This window comes from Diceros bicornis, chromosome 4 (genome assembly GCF_020826845.1).
Source record: "Diceros bicornis minor isolate mBicDic1 chromosome 4, mDicBic1.mat.cur, whole genome shotgun sequence".
Lineage (NCBI taxonomy): Eukaryota > Metazoa > Chordata > Mammalia > Perissodactyla > Rhinocerotidae > Diceros > Diceros bicornis.
In genome coordinates this window covers 20,982,419-21,003,483 of record NC_080743.1, presented here as the reverse complement: position 1 = coordinate 21,003,483, position 21,065 = coordinate 20,982,419, and the positions used below count along the sequence as shown (strand labels likewise).

The 21,065-nt window shown below is 38.3% G+C and overlaps 1 protein-coding gene across 1 annotated transcript in view; it reads left to right on the top strand.

The window, feature by feature from the left end:
- Positions 1–108: 108 nt before the first annotated feature.
- LOC131404102 (uricase) overlaps positions 109–21,065 on the top strand; it is a 92,470-nt gene continuing 71,513 nt past the window's right edge. The window contains exons 1-5 of the mRNA XM_058538393.1: positions 109–1,248; positions 2,322–2,418; positions 7,094–7,177; positions 16,750–16,890; positions 17,863–18,002. Coding sequence (XP_058394376.1) covers positions 17,952–18,002 — 51 coding nt within the window. The 5' untranslated portion in view covers positions 109–1,248; positions 2,322–2,418; positions 7,094–7,177; positions 16,750–16,890; positions 17,863–17,951. The remainder of the gene's footprint in view (positions 1,249–2,321; positions 2,419–7,093; positions 7,178–16,749; positions 16,891–17,862; positions 18,003–21,065) is intronic.

Below are 21,065 nucleotides of genomic sequence, written 5' to 3'. Positions count from 1 at the left end.
TGACCTCTTTCCTTAAGCTTTTACTTCCGGGTGGGAAAGTTCTTAAAGGAAAATGTGGAATGCCTCATGCGCTTTAGCCCTTTAAGAAGGTGCTGAAATTTAGTTCGTAGAGTCCTTTATTGGGCGTCTGCTATGTGCCAAGCCCTCAGAATATTGGAACAAAACGGTCTTTGCTGTGTAGAGTTTACGGTCTGCTGGAGAGAGACCTAAAATGAGCTCACAAATAGATAGTATGGTGAGCTATAGGGTAATGTATGGTATGGAAAAAATAGAACAGGGTAAAGAGAAGATGAGGTGAGGGTAGAGGGGCAGTTTGCAACTTTTAGATAGGATTCTCAAGGTAGGCTTCTTTTAAAAAGTTACATTGAGCAAAGATTTGAAGGAGGTAATGGGGTAAACTATGCAGTTTTCTGGGGGAAGAGCTGCTAATCTGAGAAAAGTTAGTTATCTAGGAGAAAAGCTGTCCAGGAAAAGGAAAGATACAGCAACAAGGCTCCTTAGAAGCAAGCCTGGCGTGTTCTGGAAACTCCGTGGAGGCCAGGAGGAGAGGTGGGGCGGGGGTTAGGAATGACAGATTGTAAGGACCTTGGCTTTTATTTTATGTGAGACAGATGCAGATCTCTTGGAGGATTTTGACAAAAGGAGTGGTCTGATTTACATTTTAAAAGCATCACTCAGACTCTTCTTTGGAGAATAGACTTTAGGGGAAGGAAAGTGAAAGGAAGGAGGAAATGACAGTGGCTTGAACCAGAGTAGTTTTAATGGAAGTAGTGAGAAGTGATTAGATTCTTTTGGGAGGTACAGTTGAGTGAAGGGCATGAGAGAAAGAGAAGCGTCAAGGATGACTCCAAGACTTTTGAACTAAGCGACTGGAAGGATGAAGTTACCATCGGTTGACATGGGAGAGTCTTCAGGTGGAGCAAATTTGAAGGTTAAGATCAAGATTTCAGTTCTGGAAATACTAAATTTGAGACACTTATTAGTCAACTGATCGTTGTTGTCAAGTAGTCACTTGTCCGGATGTATGATTTGGCAGGAGAGAAAGGTGTGGGCTAGAGATCAAAATTTAGGAGTCATCGGTATTTCAGACCATTATAGTGAATGTAGCTAAAGAACTGAAAAAGAGAAGCAGACCAAGGACTGAACTCGGGAGCAGTCCCACGTGAAGAGCTGGAGGGAAAAGGAGGACCCAGTAAAGGAGAATGAGAAGAGGAAATCAAGAGAGTGTTGTGGAAGCAAGTGAAGAAGGTGTTTCCCCAATGCTTAAATTTTGCTATATTCCTCAATTTAATTTTATGAAAATGCCCTCCAAAGAGAGACAAAAGAATTCCTTTTGGTTAGGAGTCAATTTTGCAGAAGCTACCTTAATTTCAAGTTATATTTCAATATTAACATTGGGTGTTTTGATAATCCAATATTTTGATATCCATACTGCATTTTTTACTCTTTCAAGTTTTTTTAAACAGGATGTTAAAAACATCAAAACTGCATCTTCCGGACTACAAGCCCCATCAAAACCACTGTCAAACCAAAAGTCCAAAATTGTGACTAGAAAACTAAAACCATCATGTTTGGATTTGAATTATACTATACAGCAGAAAGGAAAAAATGGTGTTGAGCTTAAAGATCACTGACATATGGGTTTGGCTGCAGTAAATCATAGAAGTTTGTGTAGTTTATTTAAAGAGGAATAATCAGATCAAAAACAAGGAGGAAGAAGAGGGGAAGCAGGAACAGACAAACCATCCTTTAAAATATGTAGACTGAAAAAATATTTTAGAAGTCTCTTCTAGCCTTAATATTTTATCTCTTTGCATAGAATACATCCTTTCCTCGTAAGAACATAAAATAATCGTGAATTGGATTTAGATAACTATCTTAAATTTATTCAGAGGTACCATACAAATGAGACTATAAGCTGCTTAACATAGAGACTTCCTTTTTTTTCTTTCATGGCTTATTTGTAGTAACAGTTGTGTGAGTTGAATGAAAGGATTTCTATGATCAGAATAAAATCCTTATTCTGAAGAAGTCACAAAAGCATTGATCAATTCAGCAAATATATATTTAAGCTACTCATTAAAAGAACAGAGTGAGTGAGTATGATGGAAACAGTGGGCTCCACGTTCAGATCTGTGTTCAGATCTTCACTTAGTCACTTAGATGCTATAAAATCTCAATTAAATCACATAACCTCTGGGAGCATCAATTTCTTCATCTGTTAACTGGGGCTAATTATACTGCCACATAGGTTGCTGAGATAATGTATATTAAAAAAAACACACTCAATAAATACTAACTAGCTATTTTTATATTTCTAGGTATAAGAGACTGTGTTAAACATCATGGAGGAAAAAAGACATCATATTTGCCCTCATGTAGCTTACAGTTTAGAAGAAGATGAAGCACAATTCAAGTGTAAGTATTGAATAGTGGTCAGTATAGAGTGATCCTTAACTTGAGGTCCATTTCAGCCATTTACTTTCTAACTAATTGCTTCATTGTCCATTATTTTCAAGGCCCATTCCCAATACAGTATGTGTTATTTTAAAATAAAACACTTATTTTTTATAAAATTTTTTTATTGATGTTATAATAGTTTATAACATTGTGAGATTCCAGTTGTACATTATTATTTGTCAGTTACCACATAAATGCGCCCCTTCACCCCTTGTGCCCACCCCCTGACTCCCTTCCCCCTGGTAACCACCAAACTATTCTCTCTGTCCATGTGTTAGTTCATATTCTACATATGAGTGAAGTCATACAGTGTAAAACACTTATTTTTAATATTTAATAAATATTTTTTGCTTATTTGTTTTAGTTCTGACATTTGGGATACCCTGGAATACAACTCTTGGACACCAGATGAATTCATGCTCTAGATAAATAAATGGCCAAAATTCTCTCCAGAAAATTTGATCTATTATTTTACAATATGACTTAAGCTCTTTATATCACAGAAACCATTCCAAAGGCACAAAATATTAATCCATTTCATGAAAATAAGAGTTTTGGAGTTGAAAGAATTTTTTATTTATAATGTGGTATAACCCTTTGACAAACAGAAAGTAAATTAATGCTTTCTGAGCTAGAATTATGCCATAGAGTTTTTTGGTAAGAACTATAAGGAAAAACCAAAAATGGCGGCCACGGTTTGAAAAAATTCAAATTCACAGTTTGACCAAAAATTCACAATCACTTGACCAAAACTTAAACTATCCTGATTTCCCCCAAGTACTGACTCTGACTTAAAACAAAACCTAATCTTTCTTCAGGTCAGTGTGACCTTATAGCTTCCTAACCAATCAGCTACACACGATTAAGCTTACACAGTGCTACTATCCAAAAAGACTAATTTTCTAGTAACCAATCACAATTAAAAAAAATGTACTCCCTCATTCATGCTTTATAAACTGAGCTGTACCTGCTAAAAGCTGAACTTCAACCAGTTTCAGCTTGAAGGCTCCCTGTTTGTGAAGTTTGTTCTTGCACAATAAAATGTTCATATTAAGTAAAGCTCTCTGGATTTTCTTTTGACAAAACAACAGAACTATTATAGAACTAGCCTCTCATCTGTGGATGTTTCATTGGTACCCGAGAGTTGTTTTTGGCACTTAAACTCCTTATCTTAAGGAATTTTGAGAATTCTATTTTTTGTTTATTCTATACTTTAAGTTATCTTAGTGGCTAATGAGGTTTGTTTCCCAAGCTTTACTGACCCAAGAAGTCAGTTGAAAAGTTATTACAGGGCTGGCCCCGTGGCTTAGTGGTTAAGTGCGCGCACTCCGATACTGGCGGCCCGGGTTCGGATCCCGGGCGTGCACCGACGCACCGCTTCTCCGGCCATGCTGAGGCCACGTCCCACATACAGCAACTAGAAGGATGTGCAACTATGACATACAACTATCTACTGGGGCTTTGGGGGAAAAAAAAAAAAAGGAGGAGGATTGGCAATAGATGTTAGCTCAGAGCCAGTCTTCCTCAGCAAAAAGAGAAGGATTAGCGTGGATGTTAGCTCAGGGCTGATCTTCCTCACACACACACACAAAAAAAATAGAGAGAGCCAGTTCCTTAGGATTAGTGGGGTAGTTAAAATTAAAAAAAAAAGTTATTACAGGGATTTATAGCATCACCAGCACTCTCACAGTGTCTGCTTTCTTTCGAAAGAAGTTAAAGTCAACAAGAGTAGAATTAATACAATTTTGTGAAGAGAGATTAGAGCTACACCTCCTCCTGCCCAAACTGAATTAGAGTGACTCAAATACAAACACTTTTCAGATATTGAAAATCTGTAGAGTAATTGTACGGTGAATACTATCATCACTATATACTAAGCACTATGAAATAGACATAATGCATGTGCTGGCCTTTCCAGAAACCAGAAATATATTAGGAAACTAGAAGTTTTTTTCCAGAAATAAGTCTTCAGATTGTGTCTTTAGAATAATTTCTAATTATTTCCTTGAGGTATATAACTTTTTTCAGCAGACTCTAAACTTGGCCATGATGCTATACGATGCAAGGGCAGTCCTCACTATATTTTCCAAGTAGCTTGATTCGTAGTAATAAGGTGAGCTGTTGGGATAAATAGGAGTTTTTCTGCCTGTTAATATTTCCAGAGCATGTATAATTCCACATGTGTTTTCTCTGGTGATACACGTTTCTGATTCCTACCTGACCAGGAAAAGCAACACCACAATCAAATTGCAGTTTCACTAAAATATCATCTCCTAAAATGATTTCTAGTTGTTTGAGTTCATCAAAGGAGCTTTTATTTATATCTTTGGAATGTATATGGTGCCTCTGGCTGGTGTTTCTGACTATGGGGCAACCATAAATATAATTTAAATATTGGTCTGGAATGGCTTTTGTGTGTCTAAGTATTTATTCTGTTGATTCATTCATTCAACAAATATTTATTAAGTTATACTTTGTACCAGATCCTCTGGCTATAGCAGTCAAGAAGAAACCACTCCCTGCCCCCAAAGCACTCCAGTGGGGAGAGACCCAACAAGTATAGAAGCAAATCCAAAAAGTGTGAGAGGTTCTATGGCTGCTACCTTTTTGTATAATCAAGACCAAATTTAGAATGACATCTTCTTATCTCTTCTTCAAAGAGCCAGATTAGGTATATTTGTAAGTCCCTTGGTGGCAGCTCAGATTATATTTTTCATAGAAATTAACCCATGTGTAGTGAGTAGATCACCCAGACCAGAGACACATCTACCATCATTGTTATTGTTTTTTGTATACCCATGAGAAAATTTTGATAAAATAATTCTTATGGTATCACCTAGCGTGGGCACCTAATTTTCCTATATGAAGACACAGGAAGAGGCTGATTTGGTTCCCAGTTAGAGAAGCTTACCATAGACCCTAGAGAAACAAAACCATAAATGGTCTGCTTGTATGCATCAGAAGATAATAATGCATCCAGACCAGTGGGTCTCCAACTCAGGCGTGCATGAGTCATGTTTACTTTTTGCTAAAGTTAGCTAAGAATCTGACACTAAGGTGGCTCTTAGACACTCAATTCCTTTTTATTACTGCTTACATTAATATTTTGACACTGATTGGCTTCATTGCCCAGAAATGGCTGATTTTTGAATCTCAGCAGGAAGACATTAAAGTCTCTTCCTGCTAAATGCAATGTGGTATAGGGATTGAATCCTGGGACAGAAAAAAGACATTTGTGGAAAATGAATGAAATCTGAATAAAGCCCAAAGTTTAGTTAATATTAATGTAAGTGTTGTTTCTTAGGTATTATGGCAATATAAGATGTTAACATTAGGAGAAACTGGGTGAGAGTATATAGGAACTCTCTGTATTATTTTTGCAACATTTCCGTAAATCTAAAATTATTCCAAAATAAAAATTAAAAAAAAAATAAAATCTCTCCCTGACCTTTCCCTTAACAAAGCCCCTGAAGTATTATCAGGTAAAAGAAATCAAAGAACTTCTCTACACCAACTCAGGCTTCCCATTTGTAGGTAGACCAACATTGTTTAATTTGTTTTGTTGGGGTGACAGCAAAGCTACTAACAGTTACAAAATGCATTTGCTAAATATATAGGACAGACAATTAAAGCAGGAGAGGTGCTTCCTTTACTCTCCATTCCTTGAACTTTTATGTATAGAGTTTCCACTTGAGTACTTTGCACTTAGTGATATGTTGTTTTAATAATAATGCTCAAATCATTTCATGGATGACTGTTCCCATCCACCCCCATCCTCCTTCAGAGCACTTAATGCAGTGTGCTGCAGGAAGCAGGCATTCAGAACTCAGATTTCTCTGACTAACTGAGTGACTCAATGTGCTACCTGTAATTGTATTTTAAAATTTAATCAGGGCAGTTCTAGGAACTCAAGGGGATAAAGTCAAAATCAACTATTCAAGGTAGGTTTGCATAAATTGTCTAGAGTGAATAGACTTCATCAAACTTGTCAAAATGCAGAATTTGTCAGTGGAAACCAGAATATCAAAAACTTAAATCATCCATATGAAATACACTCAAGAGTGAAGGTGAATAGTTCATGGTGAAGTTAACATTTCTAAAATAAATTTTGGGCTGAACAGAAAGTTACCATTTGTTACTTCTTTCAAGCTTTCATTTTATTGTATTTTGTTTTTTAAGGTAATCAAGGATCGCAAATATTGTCTTGTTCTGGCTGTCGATACATGTTGAGAAATTCTTAAAAAGGCCTATAATAGAAGGAACCACTTATCGCTCCAATCTTCCTCAGTAGTATGTATGTAAACTAAACTCAAAGCTACTTAAAATTACCAAGAATTATGGTACATCTAACAATAGAGCTTCTCAAAGTGTTTCCAATGTATCATCTCAGTCCTAAAATTCCTGTAAATAGATGCAAGGCAGGAATTGTCACCATTTTTCCAGTGAGAAAATGGAAATTCAAAGAGATTAAAAACAGCACCCAGATTAAACTACAAATCATAATTCTTAGACTATTGCTCTTCCAAGTAATCATGTATCATGCCCTTAGATCCATATTACTTAGAGTGAATTAAGTGAAAACAACCCATACATGCATCTGCATATAACTCATTTTCTTTTCTTGACTCTGCAGTGTATGTTCAGCAACAAAGCACTTGATGACGTGCAATGTGGATCCTTTAAAAGAGGCAGATGCATGAAGTTTGGAGCAGTGAATGTAAGAGCAATATTTGTTTTTAATTTACATATTTCAACCCATGTTTTCTATTGTGGAGATGGTAGAGCTTGATACCATTTTGGCAAAGTGAATTTAAGCAAAAAATATATATATTTGACATATCATTTACTGTATCTATAATTAGACTTACCTCAGGGGTTCCCAATTATAGAAAGTGGGAAAGAATTATCTTTATGATTTCCTGAGGTGAGGTAATAAATTGAAAATTATTTGGTTGACACAATTACAAAATTATTGGTCAGATGCCAGGGGAATTATTGATTTTTCTTCCAGGTTTTTTTCTTAGGAATAGAATAGTTTTCAAACACCTGAATAAGATTTCACATTCAAACCATTTATAGGGAGCTTTAATATTTGAGCTGCTAAAAAGAGGTTTACCATTTGAACTGCTAGGAGACTGTGCCTTCTAGCTTTATGGAAAATGAAGATGTACCTAATGTACTTTACATAGCTGATAAAAGATACCATCTATTTCATGTTTTATCTCAAATTAGCATAAACATTTCTGCATTTGTTGTGAAACTAGCATCTAACATAGAGCAGTCAGGGTTTGGTGTCCTAGATAAGGAAATACAGTGTGTTATCTTTTCCAGAGGAACATTGTATTGTCATATCACACATTTAAATAGGAGCCATGGTATTGATCCATAGCCATCTTCACTAAAAATGGAAGTCTCCCTTAACTTGGAATTGTATTTAATGAATAGAGCACATTTAGTCCATATAAACTATTAAGTAAGATGATTCCAGTACTCATTTATTCATTCATTCTATAAATTTTTCTGAGCTGCCACAACCAAGCACGGGCCTTATGAGGAAGCCAAATAAGCAAAACACAACATAAGGCCCCTCTGCAAGGAACTTAAAATTTAATGAAGAATCAAAACATACGAACAAGAAATCTTATGTCTTAATCCAGGCATTAAATAGCACTGGGAAAGAACAGTCCTGTAGAAGTTAGAAGATTATATCTACGAGTAAGTGCCGTGATATTAAATAAAGAGAGAGCCCTGTGTTTTGAAAACGATGTATTATAATGGTTAGGAACCTAAGTTTTATTTTTTTATCGTATAATTTTATTGTCTATATTCATTATACTGTATATTAGATCTCTACGGCTTATTTACTGCTTGTTACAAGTTTGTACCCTTAAATACCATCACTCTTATCTCCCCTTCCACCCCTAGTAACCACCATTTTACTCTCTATTTTTTCACAGGTGTAACTTTTTTAGATTCCACATATAAGTGATATTACACAGTACTTGTCTTTCTGTTTGACTTATCTTGCTTAACATAATGTGCTCAAGGTCCATCCACGTTGTGACAAATGGGAGGATATCCTCCTTTCTCCTGGCTGAATAATATTCCATTGTGTATATGTACCACCTCTGTTTTATCCATTCATCTGTTGATGGACATTTGGGTTGTTTCCATATCTTGGCTATTGAGGAACACAGGTTTTAGAGCCAGCCAGATCTGGGTTCCAGTCCCAGTTTACCTGCATTACTTGTGTGATCTTGGGCAAGTCCCTTAACTTCTCTAAGCCTCTTTTCCTTTCCCTTTAAAAAAAGTAGATAATAAAAGCACCTAGCCCATGGAGTTCTTGTGATGATTAGATGAGACTGATAATGCATGAAACAACTTTAGCACAATCTGTGTGGCCCTCAGTATGCTCTCACTAAGTACCTCCTGTTATTAGTAGTTTATTATTATAATCAGAGAAGATTTCCCAGAGAAGATAAGAACTAAGGTAGACCTGCTCAGTGTTTGAGTTGAGTACAAGTGCTACCTCATTTGTCTCTGAGGCTGAGGAAAACAGATGATCAGTGATGCCTCAGTTGGAAATTTACTCAATGACTTTGGGTAAATACATGGAAATTCATTCATTCATTCACTCATTCATTCATCAATTATTTCTTGTTTGTCTTCTCATTGCTGGCTACTCTGCTAGATGCCAAGAATATAATGGTAAGTAAAAACACTCAGGCCCTTCTTTCATTGAACAAATACTTAGATAAATATATGTAGTTATTATAATGAATGTTATGAAGATATATACCATTCTCTGAGAGTATGTAGCAAGGGGATACCTGCCTAGTTCAGGGAAGGCTTTCCTGAGGTAGTGATGTATGAGCTGAACTGTAAAGAAGTCGGAAGTGGGAAGGGAGGGGTGGGGAAGGGTATTTGGGCAGAGGGAGCAGCATATGTGAAGACTGAGCTTGGTGTGCCTGTGGCCTAGAGAGACCAGGTCTAGGCAGTTTCACCACAAGCATCTTTGCTGTCACAAGCATTTTCCCCGCATAACTGGCTGTAAGGCAATTTTGCTATAAAAGATAAAATCACAAAAAATAAAAGAGGGACATCAATTAAAAAAGACATAATGAAACATGAAAAAATGAATAACAAAATTAAAAAGACTTGATAGAAAAGTACAAAATATTTGAATACATTTAAAATGTGTGTATGTAGATTCATGACAATACTGCATAAATAACTGATTTTATTTTATTTTTTGTGGATTGTACCTAAGTGCTTGTCTTCATTATACTGGAACTGTAGGTCAACTCTGTGCCCTCAAAGAAGATTTCAGCCCTCTTTTGCCTCCAATGTAGTGTGTTTTAAAATAAGAAAGCAACTCTTGGGACAAATCATCATCATCTATCATCTGGATAAAGCCATCAAAAACTTCGCTAACTGGAAGAAATACTAACTATTTTAAGACCACCACCACCTCTACATGTCACTGTATAGACCATTGTGAGGGCTAGCTAAGATTTATATCATATAAAAACAGGAGTAACTACAAGAACTTCATCAATGGAGAAATGAAATGATCAAAACAAAAAATTGTCAACGAGTTATTTTGTCTTTTATGGCAAAATTGCCTTATGGCCAATTAGTTATGCAGCAGAAATGTTTGCAGTGAGAATGCTTATGGCAAAGATGCTTGCAGCGAAACTACCAGACACGGGAGAGACCAGTGTGGGTGGAGTGCAGTGAGAGGGGAGGCGGGTCAGGTGAGACTAGAAGCAGGGCTTTGGGAGCAGTAATAAGGATTTAGATCATTATCCCAAGTGTATTAATGGTAAACCATTAAAGAATTTAAGGAGGGGTGTGACATGATCAGATCTATGTTTTGTAAGAGCACTGTGGCTGCAGCGTGGGTAGGCCGAGAGTGCTGGAAGTAGAGCGGAGTGACTGATTATATGACCTTGTGATTGAAGGGACTGAATTCAGTGGGGTATAAACATGAAAAGATTCTACAGTTGTTGCTAACCATTGTCTTCAAATGTGCTGATATAATTTCCTTTCAAATTCCTTAACAACATCTCTAGCAGATTGTCATAGCTGCTAGATCGTTTTCTGTTATTAAAAAGTCCTGTCTGTCCTAGTCCAATCTTATACCCAATTTAAATCTTTCTCTGCCCACTACTACCCCCAATGACCTTACAGTCCACTCATGACCCAAAGACTGAGGGACTTCCCTGGAAGTGGGGTTGGCATGTGGTCTGTTTTCTTACCTTCTCTATTATTGGTTTTCCTTTGTTCCCTGACCTGTGTGGCCTGAGTGGAGGGCTGGGGTAAAGCTGCAAATGTCTCCCATTTATCTGAAGCCACTGCTGATATGCTCTTTTTGTTAGGCATCCAAATGCTGCCTCTTTCTGATGAGGCATTCTTCAGAAGGCCCTGCAAGGGCCTCTGCACAGTTCTCTGATATGGGAGGGGTCACTTCTCTTGATACCCTACCTTAGCAATATATCCCACAGCCTCTTGGTGTTGGGGTCGCCTTGCTTGGGATGTGACCCTCTTGGGCAGGTACCAGCAATTCACTTCAAGCTTGGCTTTCTTCTGTAGTGTCTTCTGGGAAATCTAAGTGTCTTGCCACCCCAACTGCTATCACTTCTCTTTGTTCTCCACTTATTGTTTTTCTGCTGCTTGGAGTGGTGCTGAGAGCAGATTAGCAAGTCCACTGCCTAAGTAGGTTTCCAACCCAGCAATGAGATGCTTGGTCTCCTTCTTACAGGAGTTTCTTGTCTTTATAAGTAATTTGATTGGGTTTCCTAACTTGGGTTGTGGGGAGGGAAAGAGGTACATCATTTGCCCCCAGGAACTCCCTTCATAGCCTCTAGTATTTATATATATATATATATATATCCCTGTGAGAACTCAGGGAGGGAATAATTTACCATCCTGAAATACTGGATATGAGAGGTGAGAGAGAAGAGAGTCAAGTATGATTCCCCATTTCTGAACTATAAAATTGATGGACGGTGAGACAGAGAAAAGTCAAGAAAGGACCAGGTAGTTAGGGTAGAGGGGAAGCCCTGAGTTTGATTCTGCACATTTCAAGTGTGAAGTGCCTTTTGAACATCTAACTGGAGTTATCAAATAGGCAGTTGGACTTATGGCCTGGAGCTCAAAGAAGTCTGAACTAGAGGTGTAAAGTTGGAAGTAATTGTTGTAAAGATAATAATTGAAGACATAAATATGCATGTAACCAACTAGAGAGGATATAGCATAAGAAGAATAGTAGGTCTAGGACTGATTTTTTAGGAACTCCAACAGTTAAAGGGTGAATAGAGGAGGATGAGTTGGCAAAAGAGACTGAGGAAGAATAGTAGACGGAAAACAAGGAGTGTCTGGTGGAATAGAATCTAAGAGAAGAGAGCGTTTTATAAAGGAGAGAGTCATCAACATGTTAAATGCTGCTGAGAGATCAGATAAGCTGAGGACTAAATTATCCATTGGATTTAACAACCTAGAGACCATTGGTGACCTTAGTGATAGTCATTTCAGGGGAGTAGAAATGGAAGTTAGATCAAAGTGAATTTAAAAAGGAGTGTGTAGTGAGAAAAGGAAGACAGAGTAGACAAATTCTTTATCAGTTTGTCTGTGGAGGGGAGGACAGCGATAGGGTGGTAGTGAGTAGAGGAAGTGGAGTTGAGGGAGGATGTTTTAGAGGTGAAGAGACTGAGTAGGTTTGAAAACTGATGGGAAGGATCCAATACAGAGGGGCATTAAGAATTGAACACATAAGAGAGAAAGCACTTGGGGTGGGATCCAGAGCACAGGAAGAGGAATGGCCTTAGATAGGAACAAGGAAAGTAGGAAAGGATTGCTGTAATTTTATGTAGATGTGTAGGTTTCATTTTGGGGAACTTGAGGGCGTTTCTGACCCTTTTGTGTAGTAGAGGTAAGGTCATAGGGCGAGATTTTAGCTAAACCGAAAGCAAGAGTATTCATTATTACTGCTTTACCATCATCTGTAGAAGACTTTAGATTCCAAATTCCATTTGACTTGACATTTTCCAAGGTAACATGTCTCTCTCACCCTTCAAGGCATCCTCACACATAGTGCCAGACATGCCGAAATAGCACAGTTATCTTTCTGTGGCCATTAATCTCATTTCACTCATTAATGCACATTTCATAAAAAGCTAAACCCCAAGAGATTAGGGAGAAGGAAAAAGTATTTCAGTGATTTCAGTAGTCTTGAGGCTTGATTATCATTAAGATCACTTGGCTTTGACCCTGGACTTTAGGGCCAGTGCTTATTTTCATGACTACCAAAAAATACAGTGTCCTTGTAATAGGCAAAACTTGTAATAAGCAAAACTACAGAAATAAGTTTGGATTTCCAAGCATCTTCCCATATAAACAAAGTGACAATTTGGAAATTCCTGAAAAGCTTATAATATATGTCATTATATAATTTTTACTAAGTGACCAGCATGCTTAGAAAACCAGGAAAACCAGTTTCAACTGGTTTTACTTACAGACTTAGGTGAGTAGGTAAGTTATTTAAATTCCTTTAACAAAAGTCAGTTTCAGAGTAAATGAGTTGGGACTCTGATACATGACTGATTAGTAAACCTTGTAGCTCTGATCCCAGGAAATAAGACTGACTAAAATGTAAATACTGACTCATGGATTAACTGGATTCATTAATTAGTTCTAGTTCCCCATGCTAACTGGGACGAAATTGTTTTCAACAAAGTTCAAGGTTTTTTAACTCCTGCCTTCCTCCCAAACTAAAAGGCAGTGCCTTTCCTCTCTCAGCCACCTCAAATTAAGTAACCTCTTTGGACTCATATTTGATTATTTTCCAGTCACTAAGCTCTTGAGAGTATGTTCAAGTGTCCCTGAGTGGATTTGGGTTTGTGTCTATCCTATTTCCCCCATTAATTTATCAGTTCCTTAAGGGTCATTCTCTGTTGCAGTGGTTTTGAATTGTTTCTGGTGTCCTCACCAAAGAACCTGAATCCTACCATGATGGAAACAAATAAACTCATGTTTACATGCATTCTGTTATTATACTTCGCATTTCCTGTATTATTTTAATGACCAAAAATTATGGTAATATGGTAGGGAGCATATTTTGTTGCAATAATAATGGCAGATAACATTTATCTGGCACTTTTTACATGCCAAGCAATGTTTTAAGTGCTTTACATCTATGACTCATTTAATCTTCTCAACAATCCAGTGTGTCAGGTACTGTTATGGGCCTCGTTTTTGTGGATTAGGTATCTGAGGCACTGAGAGGTTAAATATCCTGCCCAGAGTCACCTGACCAGAGCCAGGATCCACACTCAGGCAATCTGGCTCCTGCACCCACATTCTTAGGGGCTATGCTACAAAATGATCCACCATATAAAACCAAGTGTTTCATTAGTAACTAAAAATATGCTACTATTTTGGAGTCTGAACTTCACCACTACAGCACTGAAATGAAGATAAATAAAAATTTTCAAAGGTAATATCAGCAAGTAAAGTGGGCATAAAATGGTGCGTTACGCTTGCAAGTGGGATTAGGAAGAATGAATATTCGAAGATTCTAATAAAAACCTTGTGTCCTACCTAGAACGCTTTTCCTTTCCCACTCACGGTCTGCATATCCCTAGTAGAGAGTAGAGAATTACTGCGTTAGTAAACATTCTGCGTGACTCCTTACTACACCTGCTGTATATGATTCCAAGCAGAGTGGACCCTCAGTGAGTACTGGTGTCTGATTCGAAAGTTCATTAGTTCATTCAACAACCATTTATTCAGAATATACCCCCCCAAAACTGATAGGTCTGTAGGGGAGGCAAACATGTAAACAAATAATTACAACACAGTAATATAAATGAAAAAATAGAGGCATGTGCGAGGTGTATAGTGGGGATACTGAGATGAAGAAGAGAAGTGGTGGCGGACAGGATGACAGGGAGAAGAGGAAGTGTTTGAATTGGGTTAGTGAGTTCTGCAGGCAGACAATGAATAGGGAAGGCCATTCCAAGCAGAGGGAGTGACATGTGTCAAGACTCATGGATGTGAAATAGGATAATGTGTTCAAGGAACTGCAAGTCCCTTAGTATTATGGGGACATATTGTACAGGAAAGGAAGGGAATTGAAGATGAAGCTGGAGGGATGGGGAAGGACTAGAAGAATATGAAGGAATTTAGAACTTTATTGGAGAGAATAGAGAGCCAGTGAATAGTTGTCAGCCGGGGATTGACACGCTGAATTTAATACTCAAATTGCTCTCCAACTTCTTCCAATTGATTATCACACATGAACAATGTATTAAAAAGTGATCAAGCATACGAGATTTTCATATATCTAAAGTGGCCATCTGTAGTGGGCAAATACTGTTTATGCCTGCCCAGCATCCACTCTTTCTTTCATTTTTTAAATTTTTGTATTTTTTGTGAGGGAGATCAGCCCTGAGCTAACATCTGATGCCAATCTTCCTCTTTTTTCTGAGGAAGATTGGCCCTGAGCTAACATCTGTGCCCATCTTCCTCTACTTTATATGGGATGCCGCCACAGCATGGCTTGACAAGCGGTGCGTCGGTGCGCGCCGGGGATCCGAACGGGCGAACCCTGGGCGGCTGCAGCTGAGCGCGCGCACTTAACCGCCTGCGCCACTGGGCCAGCCCCTCTTTCATTTTTTGTAATAGCACCTTGACTTTCCTTTGGGGGGTTAACCCTCCCCCCGTGCCTACAGTCTCCTACAACTATCAAAAAAGTTATCCTACCTTCCCTAGCTGAAAGTTGAGCAAGGGATCTAAGCAAGTTTCTTCCACCTCTTCCAGGAACTGAAATTTTCTGAGGAGTGACTCAAGAATGGGAAAAGATTATAGCTGATACACTTGGTGTCAGCACCCTGAAGGAAGCCCGTACTTCCTGTTACCCAGGTCATCCAAGTTACCTTAGTTTTCCCCTTTCTGAAGCTAGGTCTTCCCAGATTGCTTTTGATTCCTTGAACTTCCCCATAACCTTCCAATGAATTCCATTTTTGCTTGAAGTAATGCGTTCTTTTTTGCTCAAACTAGGTGCAATTTCCTTCCAAGCTAAGAACCTTAATTTGTACATCACCTGTGGGGATGATCTGCTTACCTTTACCTGCTGAAATTAGCTGGAAATTTTGTGCTTAGGTTGTTGTACTCCTACCAGCCTAGACACAGCAGGCAGCTCTTTTCTCTCTGGGTCTTGCTGCTGCACTAGTATGCTGGCAAGAAGTGGGCTCAGGTTTGCTTTACTCTCAGAATCTGCAAACCTCCTTCTCTCTCATTCTCTTCTCCCCACAGCCACCAACCTAGAACAGTGGAATCTCTACTTATGAAAGTCTTCGTCCCTTTATATTTCTGGCCAAGACACTCTTTCTATGTTTAGCATAGAAACATTCATCCCTTTCACAAAACCACTATGTTCTCTTAAGGCCCTGGAAGAGTACTGAAAAAGATTGTAGGCCTCTTCTACTTTCCACCTTCCCCAAAGCTACTCAGAGGCAATAAACACGTAATTATCTATGTGCTTGAATTGGGAAGTAGGTTGGAAGCAGAAGAAAAATGAAAAGACACAAAGGAGGGAAAGAAAAGAAGTTAGCACTTCAAAATACTCCAGTAGCTTAATAATAAAAATAACGATACTTTTCAAGATATCTTTATTATCGTTCTTTATTGTATTTTTTGTTTGTATATTTTGTTTCATTTTATATTTTACTCATGGATGGAGAGTGAACATTTATTACTGGTTGTATTGGGTTGTTTTCCTGGATACATAGTGGCTCTTTTTAGTCACTGTAATGCCAGCAATGGTTATGCTTGTGTCCAAAGCTGAACAATCTTCCTACATTTTCCAAGTCATCTGAAAGAGCTCTCGGAAGCCACACTTCCCATCAGAACGTTTGGGACACAGCCTGTCCATCTTAGACTCTGGCTTTTGGGTCACTGGCAAGGTGTTGTCCTTAGTTATCTTATTCATGCACACCTTCTGACCTCTGTCATTTAAAGCTTCCTATATGTAGTTATGTAATATCAAATTCAGATGGTGGAATGTATGGAGGTGCAATAAATGACTGTGAGTGTTTTAACATGTTTCATGACTGGAACTTATATGATGGACTTTCTTTCCTAAGTCTCCATCTCTGCCACATTCTGTGATAATTTTCACCAGGTTGTACATTCTCCTAGAACCCTCAAGGGGGATAAATGTTTCCTCCTCTAATCTTCATTACACTCTCATTCTTCCTTCTCATGTCATTCCTTTCTTTTCCACAGAAACTTGGAGCTTTGCAGAACAGAGAAGGTGGAGGCAAAGAGGAAGAGAAAAAGCACCAGAAGGAGAAAAAGCCAGTAATGGAAGCTGGAGAGAAGAATGAAAATTTGAAAGAGGAAGAACCAATACTCTTAAAATATTTTGTAAGTATTCAAAAACAAAAGACTAAAATTAGTCAACAAAAATACTAAAAAAGTGTCACTTATCCTCCTCTCCTCCTTTTACATCTGCACCCCCACCACCATCCATCTCCCCCTCCCCAAACCTTTCTGATACAGGACATTTCACAAAAGTCACAATGGTCTTGAACATGTTCTTTCAATATATGTCTTAGAGCTATTGCTCATCATTACTTGGGTTCCTCTAATCAAACAAGAACTGCTTCTAACTGCTTTATCATTACTAGTAGTAAAGTTATCCTTCTTGCGAGGGACTGTCTGAGAGAATGACCCAAGAAGGGAATCAAGATTTGAACCCACCTCTTACATTATCCTCGGCATGGAGGTAGCTTGTACTCTAGACCTCATAAGGTCGTTTTCTTTCTTGCTCATGTTTATGTTTTGTTTTTTATGATTTGTTTTTACCTGCATATCCTTGGTGTTATTTGAAAATTTTTGTTTGGCTTCAGCTGTTTTCTTGGATATAAATGGAGCTGATAGTAATACAAATGGTACTTTGCTCAAGAGTGATGGCAAAGAAAGCCTAGTTCATTCTTTTTATTATAGGTTTTTCTGCTATGGAGAGGCTACACTGAGATGAAGGTACCATTATTTATGCTAGCAAATGTTATGTGCTTGTGTTTTTCTAGTATTTCATTTTTTTCTATTTCCTGATTTAATAATAAATCTCTTTTTTCTTTCATCCAGTCAGCTTAGAAGGGGAAGGTAAGAGGCAGTTACATCCAAGGGTGGCATTTCTTCTTTTGGAGATTTGTTTTAATAATTACCCAGGCTTTGATGTCTGTATTTCCATATTTGTTGTCATTCCTTAATAATAGACGTAATTTCTCTCAGAACTTTTTAGCCTCATAACTTTACTTCCCAGAGGCAAAGGACATGCTCTCTGCCTGAGTGCATTATGAAACACCTGGGTTTGTCTGGCCTATCCCGCCACAGGTTGCACCACCCAGGACACTATGAAAATGAAGTTGCCACTGACTAGGAGTCAGCAGTAATCTGCTGGCTTCAGATGAACTCAAACCAACATGGAACCCCAAAGGCCAGGCTGTAGAAGGTCATCTTTGAATCTCCTTGAAGTAAGTTTTCAGCCAGATTTTTACTTATTTTAGTGTTGTTTTGGAGATGCCACTTCATTGGATTTTTAAAAATTTGATGCTCAGCATAGAAGCATGAGGTCTCTAAATGTAGGACTTCACTGAATGAGGGTGATCGTTAGCAGGCTCTCCCTTCTTTCCTCTTTATAAGACCCTCTTTTTCCTTTGTTGATGTTTTACGCTCAGTGCGTTGGGAGAAACACTTCCCAGGAATTACTTCTATTTTATTTTGTAGCAGTCTAGCCAAAAAGAAAAAGGAGAGCTGAAGGGAAATGGAGATGAAATTCAAGGATTGATTTATAAAATATAAACATTTTACTTTAGGTTTTATATGGCTCACAGCCCATCTTTATGCTATAATTCATCTGATTCTCACAGATTACCCCAAATATTGTTTGTCATTCATGCATTTCAACAAACATCTATTATTGAGCACTTTGAAAATAAAGAGAGAGAGATTTCAACCAGAATGTAAGCTCATGAGCACGAGTCTGTTTCGTTCACTGCTGTATCCCTAGCACTCAGTACAATGCCTGGCACATAGGAGGCACTCAATAAATACTTGTTGATGAATGAATAAATGAATGAATGGATGTTAGTGTGATTGTTTAAAAAAGAAATTTATTTTAGCGTAAGAGATATACTAAGTATATTGGACCTGGAATTGTGAACACCGTAAAGCCCATCATTCAGAAAAGGACCCCAAGGAAGACTTGAAGCACCCAACTGTCAGAGGACATATGCTCCTTTATGTTCATAGTGGGCAGCTATTTTATGATCCAGATTGTTTTTGCCTCTGACGAGGCATGTGGTTAATTTCATCTTTTCATTTTCACTCTTGCTTAGAAGGTAAAAAGACTCTGATCTATAAAAACAATGAATTAGTTTTATTTACTAGTCTTTTCTGTGTTCATGTAGTGCCTATCTCTAAAGAATTCCAAAGTATCCATCAAATGGTTGTATTAAACGTCACAGCTCAGCACAGAGGTTGTGAGCAGAGCCAGCCTTTGGGATGGGCGGTGTGCGCTTCTGCACACAGCTCCTTAGGCAGGGCCAAGCCAACTCTCACTAGAGTTTCTGGTTTTGAATTTTGTATTTGCTGTTCCTCTATTTCTGTGTCCTTCATAGGGCCAGCAGTAAAGAGAGGGGGAATTGAAGATGCGGACCTGGAATGTTGGTAGAGGACTTGGCTGGCACCCTCTGTCACCCACTTCTTTCCTGTCTACCTAGCTCAGAACATCTTTTTTTATTCTTTGCTCCTCTAGCAGCAAAGTCATAGTGGGAACCAAATACAGACTTGGCCGAGGGCACTCCCCAGCTAAGAGGGCACCATCACCTCCCTTTTGTAGTCTCAGGAGCCTGACTTCAGAGTGACCTCACAGGTTATGCTGTGCCTGCAGCAGCGAGAGCAGTTCTGTCTGAGGTTTTAGCCATTATACTGCACTATAAAAAGCACATAACATAGTCTAATACTTTTATGTCACAGTTGGACTGTTACGGTATTTCATTTTATAAGAACTTTAAGTCCAACACATAAATCTGTCTTAGGTCAGCGAAGCTGTGTGTTTTTTTTTTTTCTTTTCTTGTAATTCACTCTGAGTTCATCCAAGGCAAACATTTCTAAACCAGCTGATTAGAAAAGACCTTGTGGTGTAGTGGGAAAAACACAAGATTGAGAATCAGGATCTCAGTTCTAGACTGGACTTTGTTGCTAACCAGCTCTTTACCCAGAATGAATCAAGACCCTGTGCCTCATTTCCTTGGTTTATAAACTAAGAGAATTGCATGAAATGAACTGCAGCAGCACTTTCAGCTCTAGTGTTCTATTTCGGCTCAAGACCTTTTGTCCCTCCTTGCTACCTTTTTGAATAATGTAATATGAAGTGTTGGAAAGAACCCTAGCATCAGTCCAGTAAACGTTAGTTGTCTAAGCTAAATTGAATCTAGACAACAGACTTAGTTTATAGAGGAGGGAACTACGTGAGCACAGAAAAGTCAAGTTACTTGCCCAAGTCACACAACTAATTAATAGCAGAAACCTGAGATTTTTATTAATCATGAATTTTTTCTCAGAAAAATTCCCCCCATTATCTTTTGTTGGTGGTGGTGCTGGTGGTGGTGGTGATGGGTGTAGAAGAAACATAAGTCTTCATGACAAAGTGTAACTGCTATTTCTGCTAAGATGGCATTGCCTATTTTGATATTCCCTGCATATCTTATGCCAAAACATTGGTTGCTGTTGTGCAGAAGTGTGTGTTGGTTGCTTTAGGATTAAACACAGACCAGAAACTCCTGGAGAAAAAGACCACCCTGTTTTTAAGAAACTAACACCTTTCTTTAGTTTTTCCTTCTGATTTCATTTTTAAAATCATGCTCATTATTCAAATAGTAAGGAGGTCCGAAAAATCCATTCAGACAGGCAAGAACTAGGAGTTCCAGTCCAGCCTCTGCATGAGATTTGGAAAATCTGATGGATGAGTAGCATCTACTAATGTGAAAATGATAATGCTCTGCTCCACACACTGTTTTCCTGGTCTGGAAGAAGTGTTGTCTAAGTATGAACTCCTCGGGCTCTCCAGAGGCTAGCTCTTCCTGACTTCTCTACCTCTTTGAGCAGTGTCACTGTTCTCCAAGTTACTCACACTTCAAACTTAATAATCTTTGACTCCTCCCCTTTCATTGATACGTTGAAACAGTTGCTAAACTCTATGGATTCCTTTTTTGCAATATGTCTTACATAAGTTTTCCTGCTTCATTTCTATTTTTCACATACGTCACATATAGTCATATTTTGTGAGCAGTTAAGAACGTGGGTTTGAAGTCAGGCAGAACTGAGTTTGAGTCCTAGTCTGCCACTTACTACCTATGTGTCATTGTTTAACCTCCTTGACCCTTAGTTACCTTATCTGGGGTAACTGGGAATACATGGGGTAAAATGGGGATCACAATTGTATCGGCCTCAAAGAGTTGTGAGAATTAAATGGCAGAATGTATGTAAAATACTCAGTAGAGTGCCTAGCACTTAGTAAGTATTCAACACATGAT